This window comes from Nicotiana tabacum, chromosome 10 (assembly GCF_000715075.1).
Source record: "Nicotiana tabacum cultivar K326 chromosome 10, ASM71507v2, whole genome shotgun sequence".
Classification (NCBI taxonomy): Eukaryota; Viridiplantae; Streptophyta; class Magnoliopsida; order Solanales; family Solanaceae; genus Nicotiana; species Nicotiana tabacum.
The window spans coordinates 130,842,376-130,850,503 of NC_134089.1; the positions used below are offsets into that span (position 1 = coordinate 130,842,376).

The following is an 8,128-nucleotide window of genomic DNA, read 5'->3' on the forward strand; positions in this document are numbered from 1 at the left end:
ATTAAATCAAACTGAAAAAATTAGTTATCCATATAACACAAATAAAAAAAAAATCATATAAGACTAATTTTCGGTTAAAGACTATAAAGAGGAAACATTCTCTTCCTTTCGTTATGCTAAATTCTTTGGAAAATGAATTCAACCAGAGCCATATTTTTTCAATTATGAACCTAAAAAATAATTACTTTTTCTAAATAATCCTTTCTACCATTTAATCTTAGAAGTTACATGTGTATGTTATCTCACGAGCTATAGTATTCCAATCACGTGTCCTTTTCTAAAAAATTCTCAGATTTCTCTCAATCCAAATAGCATGTGCTATTCTGCATATACCTGTCGAAATATGTTTGCTCTTGTGGTCTTGCCTTTAGCATACTTCACACTCCAGTCAAGATGCTGCTCCCAGTTCTGTGTCCTGGTATAATCATGTTGCATCCACTGCATAAGCTTCATCCATAGCTTCCTAGTATACTCACATTTGACAAACAGATGGTCTCTATCTTCCTCATGGTTGTGGCATAGAGTGCATTGTGTATCCACTGTCAAACACCACTTTGCCAATCTATCTGTGGTTGGAAGTCTTCCATATAATAACATCCACATACTATATTGTGCTTTTGGCCTCGCACAATTCTAAAACATTAGACATTTCCATGGCACTCGAGTTTGTTGTCCCAGCATCTGAAGATATATGTGTCTAGTTACACTAGTGCCCTATTTGTTCCTCTGTACCAGACTACAATCAGTTCTAGCATTGAAGATCTGTCTGATCATCCAGCAGGCTTGCTTGGGAGCTGGCATTTGCATGAATTGCTGCCCTTTGATATAGTAGGAGTGGATCCACTTGATCCACAGTCTATCTTGTTTAGCTTCCACATCCCAGCACACTTTAGAGATAGCAGCTCTATTCCATAGATGGATGTTCACCAGGTTTAAGCCTCCACAAGATTTAGGGGAACACATCTTTTCCCAGGATATCAATGCCTTCTTAGTTATGGTATTGGTTGCAGACCAGATATAGCTTCGACAATATGCATTAATAGTTTTCAACACCTTAACAGGTAGAGGTAGCAGTTGGGCCCAGTATGCTTGTATTCCAAAAATTACACTTTATACTAATTGTACTCTTCCTGCATAAGATAGTTTCTTAGCTGTCCATGAAGATATCCTTGCTACTATTTTCTGAATGAGTGGATGCCATTGAATCATTGTTATCTTTTTTGTTGACATGAGAATGCCTAAATATTTAAAAGGCATCTCCCCTTGTCCATATCCCAGAAGCTGCAGAATTTCAGCTCTTTCATCTCTTGGTACTCCTCCAAAGTACACTGAACTCTTCCCCATATTTTCTTGTAATTTTGATGCTTGAGCAAATTGTTTGAAGCATCTATGCATGGCCTTCACTGATGATAAATCTCCTCTTGCAAACAACAATAAGTCATCAGCAAAGCTTAAGTGTGTAATACCAAGTCTTGCACATTTTGGATGGTATCTAAAATCTTTTTCCCCTTTTAGGCCATGTAGACTCCTACTTAGATATTCCATTACAATAGCAAATAGGAAGGGGGACATAGGATCCCCTTGCCTAAGTCCTTTTTTTGCATCAAAAGGGGCAGTAGTCTCTCCATTAATCAAGATGGTGTAATTGACTGTTTTGACACACTCCATAATCCAGCTAGTGAATTGAGTAGGAAAACCCAAATTCTCTATTACCTGCTCCAAGTAGATCCACTCCATTTAATCATAGGCTTTATGTAAGTCTATCTTAATCATACACCTATCTGAGATGTGCTTCCTTATATAAGCTTTAACCAATTCATATGCTAGTATGATATTGTCTGCAATTCTCCTCCCAGGTATAAATCCTGCCTGATTTTCACTAATGTTGTTCGCAATAACCTTCTGTAGTCTTGCTGCTAATACCTCAGAAATCGTCTTATAGAGCAGGGTACAACAAGCAATGGGTCTAAAATCTTTCACAGTGACTGGTTTGTCTACTTTTGGTATTAGTGTAAGGGTAGTGCAATTAAGAGCCTTATACAATTTACCAGTAGTAAAGAATTCATTGACAGCTGCACAAATCTCATCCTTGGTAATAGGCCATGTTTTCTTGAAAAAGTATGTATTGAAACTATCTACTCCTGGTGATTTGTCATCCCCAATACTCTGTAGTCCTTCAAAGATCTCTTGATCTGAGATTTCTGCGATTAACTGACTTCTTTGTTGTTGGGATAGCATAAGCCCTTGCTTTATGATTTCCCTATTTATGGCAAGTAGATTTAGTGCTGCAGTCCCCATCAGTGACTTGTAGAACTCCATAATTTCATGCTTGATCATGTCAGCATCATTCAACTTCTACTCATGTAGGGATGTGAGTTCCTTAATCTGCTTCCTTTGATTCCTTTCTTTTAGCATAGCAGGAAAGTACTTGGAGTTAGAGTCCCCAAGCTTAATCCACCTTGCTCTTGATTGTTGTTTTAGGATACTTTCCTCTATAAGAGACCATTTCTCCAGCTGGTGGAGGACAGTTCTCTCCTGCTCTAATAGGCCATCATTATAATTTGTGATAATCTTCTCTTGTATATCTTGAAGTTCTCCACGAGCCCTGTCAATCTTGTCAATAATAGATCTAAACTCCTCATTGTTCAAAGCCTTAAGTCTAGGTCAAGGCTTTCAACTTCAACCATATATTCTTCATTCTCCAACTTGTCACATTCTGTTCTCATACTTCCTGCACCACTTGTAAGAAACTACCATGATCTGCCCATACGTTTAGAAATCTGAATGGAATTTTGTCATGCCTTGTATTCATGGAAATTGAAAGAAGCATAGGTGAGTGATCTGATATTTGAGGCAAAACATATTCATTTTGTACCTGTCCCCATTGCATCATCCATTCAAAGTTTCCAAACATCCTATCAATGCTGCTACTGATTCTGTCTAGTCCATCTTGCTTGTTTGACCAAGTGTAGTAATCACCCTTCCATATCAATTCATTCAACTGCAGAGTTTGGATGCAGCTGGCAAAGTCTTGAGTTTCAGCATATGTTATAGGATTTCCCATTAGTCTATCTTGAGAATATAGCACTGCATTGAAGTCTCCTCCAATTAGCCAAGGAGTGGTTATGTTTGCAGCCAGGTTATGTATGTCTGACCATAGTGCTCTCCTTTGCTCAATTGTATTGTGTCCATAAACTACTGTTATTAAGCAGTCTATCTTCCCTAAGTTGTCTGTAAGTTGATAATGAACATATTGAGCCCCAGCTTTTATTAACTTCACACTATACCATCTTGGATCCCATAGCACCCACACCCTACCATTCTGAGCATATTGATAGTTGTTTATCCCTTCCCAATCAAGAGTAATAGCTTTGATAATTCTCTTGAAAATTTTCCCTTTCACTCTAGTTTCCATTAGGCCAGCTAACTTAACATTTCTATTTTTGATATAGTTAGCCAATTCCTTCTGTTTATACCTTTTATTGACTCCTCACATTCCAGAATAGCCAATTAATCAACATGTTAAATGTCCTCTTCCCCTGTCAAGGGGTAATTGTTGCACATCCCCTGTCTCACATGGTAATACCTCAAAAGGATTTCTCTATTTTATAGCAGACAACAAAGGAAAATTTGTCAAATTAAACTCAGGGCTGCTTTCCACTTGCTTCCCTCGATTGTCGTTACTCAGTATAACCTTAGTTGGACTACTTGAAGGCATAGTCTCAAGTTGTCCATGGTTACTTTCCGGCCTGGAGCTTGTTGAAATGTTTGGAATTTGCTGGACCTCTGATGTCTATTGCTGTTTCTGTTGGTCAGCTGGTATAGCTTGTACTGGTACAGTATCATTTTGTTGTACCTTGCCTTTAGTTCTCCATTCCATAGTCACTTTCTTAGGTTCCCTTGCTTTCCCCTTCTGGTTAATCTGTTGCTTAATCTCTAACCATCACCATGAGGAGTACATGAGTGGCCAACCTCTTGACAGTTCTCACAAAATTTAGGTTTCCACTCATAGTAAACATCTTGCATGAATTGTTTACCCTTTGGATCTCTAACCCAGACTTCATCACGTAATGGTTTAGTCACATAGGAGTTCCAATTGCACTTGCTATTCTACTCAATGAGTTCACTCCCCAACAATTCAAAGGTAATTTTGGAAAATTAACCCACAGTGGAATTTCAATGGGAAATTTTTCTTTAAAATCAAAGTTTGAGGTCCAAGGCTTCAAAATTATAGGCATATTATTAATAGTATAAGGTCCAGAATAGTAGATCTCTTTCATATCAGCCTCCGAATGGAATCTAATGATGTAGTATCCTTCCTCATGGAGAAATACATCTGGTTCCCTCACACCTGCCCAATTAACATTTATATATCTCTTCATAGTATTATATCCTGGCGTATCACCTAAGATGTAAGCAATTAATGCACATTTCTACTTCTTAGTCTCAGATTCAACCTCTTCTTTGTCCAATTGGACAAATACTTGGCCATCGACAATTTCCGGAGGGATATATGATAGAGACATACCATTTGCTGCAGATCTGTTCTTCTGGAATAGGTTAGCCTATGGTTTATGGTCTACAGCTTTTGTCGTCAAAGAAGGAATTGTCGCTCCTTGATCTGCCTCCTCAATTGTTACTGTTGCATTAGTTATTGTAGCATGCAGAGCTTGATCCTTTGTTTTTTCCTCCAATTGCACTTTTGATGCAGTTGTTGGGGGTGTTGTGAGATCTAGCTTCTTTGAAACCCCTGAGCTAGATGCACCCCCAGTGTTCTTCCATTGAGCTCTAGTATCCGAATTTTGTTCCAGATCTAGTGTTTGCTGAGCATTCTCGTTTCCCGTTGTTTTGCTTTGTGAGTTAGTAGATCTTTCTATGCTGGTAATGACAATTTTTTTTGGCCTTCCTCGTCCTTTTCCCCTCCCTCTCGCCATGGATGACCAGATTCAGCGCATGTTAACTAACGTGAGCTGAGAGCACTTAGAGAGAGAGAGCTTGCCTTCTACACTATTTTAAAAATATTCTTTTTAAAATGTAAACTTTAAAAAGCAGATATTCACTCTAATATGCACTCAAATAAAAGTACTGAGAAACTGTTAAATCTCCCATTTGTTTTTAAAAGTTAAAGTGAAGAAGAACAACCGAATTAGAAGTTCGAGCGAATGAAATAGTGAAGATGAATAGCCAAAAAAATGAAGATTTCAAGTTGAGAAAATTTTCAAGAACTAAAATTTTCTAGTGCAAGAATTCTTTATAGGTGCTGAAATTATATAGAATAGGAGTAGTATTTACACGGAGTGGCATATTAACTACCACACATTTTCAAATAATAGATCTGTTCCATGAAAATGAATGACACGTTCTCACACTTTAATTTTTATTCATCTAAAATAACTACAATAATTCTTCTTAATTTTTATCATTTGTTTCTCTCCATCTCTATATTTCTTTGTTACCCATTGAATGCTAATTTTCAACGTTTAGAGGATTGATTTAATGAAAACAGAAGAGGCATAAGATTAACATATTTTTTCCGAACTATGCCTATGAGAAATTGAAAAAAAAAGTAAAAAGATAAAATGCATGTCGTGAAAGCATGAAGCAAAAGCCAATTTAATTCCTCCGTCATATATATTATACAAAGAGCATAGCAACAATTAAAGAGCATAACAAATATAGAATCACATTGCCTGTGAAAGAGAAAAACTATGGACAAAGTAAAGCACATCAAGAACAAAAATCTTTACTTTAACACAAAATGTATTTTAAACCACACTTGATATACCTAAATGATAACAGGAAGCCATACAACTAAAACAATAATCTACTAATATACTCTTGGAAGCCCCCGTTAGCACCAGAAATGTGAAACCAATTGGACCGTATAACATGCCTCAAAAATGGGGATTGACAACATATATATGAAATCTATATGAATGAATTTATTGAAAAAGGAGATGTTATGGTGAATGAGGAGGTGAAAAGTTGTAACTCATCTAAAATTATAATGATCCCATTAATTAGTGATTCAATCAATATAATAAACATGATTAAGATTAAGAGCATTTAAATGTCTTTTGTGTTTTTTAATGTAGCACGTAAATGGAAGAAAAAGGAAGAGAAATCCAAAGAATTGAGAAAAAAGATAAATAGATTTCTTGGGCAAAGAGAGATGCCAAGGCAACATTATCTTTCTCACTTATATATATATAGATAGATAGATTTTTAGTACTCAAAATTCTCATCAAAGCACTCCAATTTGCTAATAATACCATTAACTTCTAATATTTATTTATTTCAAGAAATATTTTCGACCCATCAACCCAGGGCCGGCTCCAAGGTCAAAGCCACTGAGGCAATGGCCTTAGGCCCCAAATTAGTGAGGCGTCATTTTTCTGATAGTGAATTTTATATTTAATTTTTTGAAAAGTAATGAATGTTTTAAAATAAAAAATATAGAATCTTTATGTAAAAGGTGGTTAAATAGTGATTATTTAATAATTTATATTTTGTCATCAATATACTTTTTCTTTTACTCCGGTCTCATATTAAAGTTTATACTTTGTACATTCTTTTCTTTTTCATATTAAACTGTCTATTCTCTCAATAATAACGCAAAGAACATTAAATAGATTAAAAAATGGCACATACTTTTTTATTCTTTCTCAAGTTTTTAAGCATCAGAGCAATGAAATTATATTTTAATATCAAGTAATTCAGCTTCTAGAATCATGCTTTATTGTTTTTAATGTCTATTATCTTTTTCTTTTAATTTGACATTTGTATTTCTACCTAACACGAGAAACCATGGCTCTGATACCACTAAAGGATTGTGTATAGGTGTTCGTAACACGCAGCGGAAGACAATAACAATTCTAGGCAGATCTTTTCGTGTTTAAAATTTATTTACATGTCAAAGATCGGATCTAAGACGTACCTGGTGAAGAGAGTCTCGTTTCAAAATTTCTTCGATAGTGCGAAGACTCTATGCGTATCCACACCGAGACCGATCCTTGCTATCAACTCTTTGATTAATGAAACCCGCGAACATATTGAACGAAAAATATTGTGTTGAAATTTTTCTCAAAAATCTCAACTCAATGTTAGAAGAACAACAAACACTTTTCTTGTAATTGTATTTTCTCTCTTGGCTTGTGTTGTTCTCTCACTTTCACAAAGTGTTTTCTTCAAAAAAAAAATAGCAAATTTTCTTCCAACACCCTTTGTATAGCATCATCTATAAACTCTTTTCCTATTTGGTTGAGGTAATAATTTACTTAGGATGAAAATTTAATTCAAAAATAAACTTTAAGGAAGAAATCGAATCACGTTCCCAAGGGTAACGTGACTGAAGGTATTTTATGCTAAATCCAATTACGTTCCCAAGGGTAACGTGACTGAAGGTATTTTATGCTAAATCCAATTGGACTTTCACGCCTCCGTCAGATTGTCCTTTAAGGACGTTCCAATTCAATTCCAAGTTGGATTGGGTTGTGAAAATTAACTAATATTTTATATTAAAAAATATCAATCCCATTCTTAATGGGTTTGAGCTAATCTCACGTCCATTTTTGGACTTTGTTATCCATTCCAATTCTAAATTGGATTTCCAAATAACTTTTTATTAATATATTATATGCACACTTTGTGCAAATAAATATTAATTATATATATATCACATATATATTTCAACCAAGAGATATAATTTAGTTTTCTATTCCAAATAGAAAATTTCAATTCGTTCACAATGTTAATTACATCCTCTTTGCTAGCAAAGAATATAATAATATTTTATTTGGACTAATAACTAAATTTATTTGACTAATTAAATTCATTAATTCAATTATCAAATAATAAGTTAATCAATCCTTTAGCAAATATCAGAACACTCGTTAGTGTGTGACCCCATAGGTTCAATACTAAACCGGTAGTAAATTGATCACATCAATATACTAATCAAGGGTAGCGTCTAGCAATACTCCTTAACGACCGGATAGAATGAAGTATATAATTTACTCTCAAGAATCAGTAGAAGAATAATGTAGTAATTCCTTCTGTCCTTATAGCTCTGGATCACCCTAGGATATGGTTCAACTGTCAAATCCTAATAGGCAACCAACTATGTGTT

At 35.1% G+C, this 8,128-nt stretch overlaps 1 protein-coding gene across 1 annotated transcript; it reads right to left on the bottom strand.

Moving 5' to 3' along the window:
• Positions 1 to 2,355: 2,355 nt before the first annotated feature.
• LOC142165381 (uncharacterized) lies at positions 2,356 to 3,415 on the bottom strand. Its single transcript, XM_075223947.1, has 2 exons — positions 2,729 to 3,415; positions 2,356 to 2,613 (listed from the first exon to the last, which is right to left on the bottom strand). The coding sequence occupies exons 1-2, from the start codon at positions 3,413 to 3,415 to the stop codon at positions 2,356 to 2,358; spliced, it is 945 nt and encodes a 314-aa protein (XP_075080048.1).
• Between the last annotated feature and the right edge of the window lie 4,713 nt (positions 3,416 to 8,128).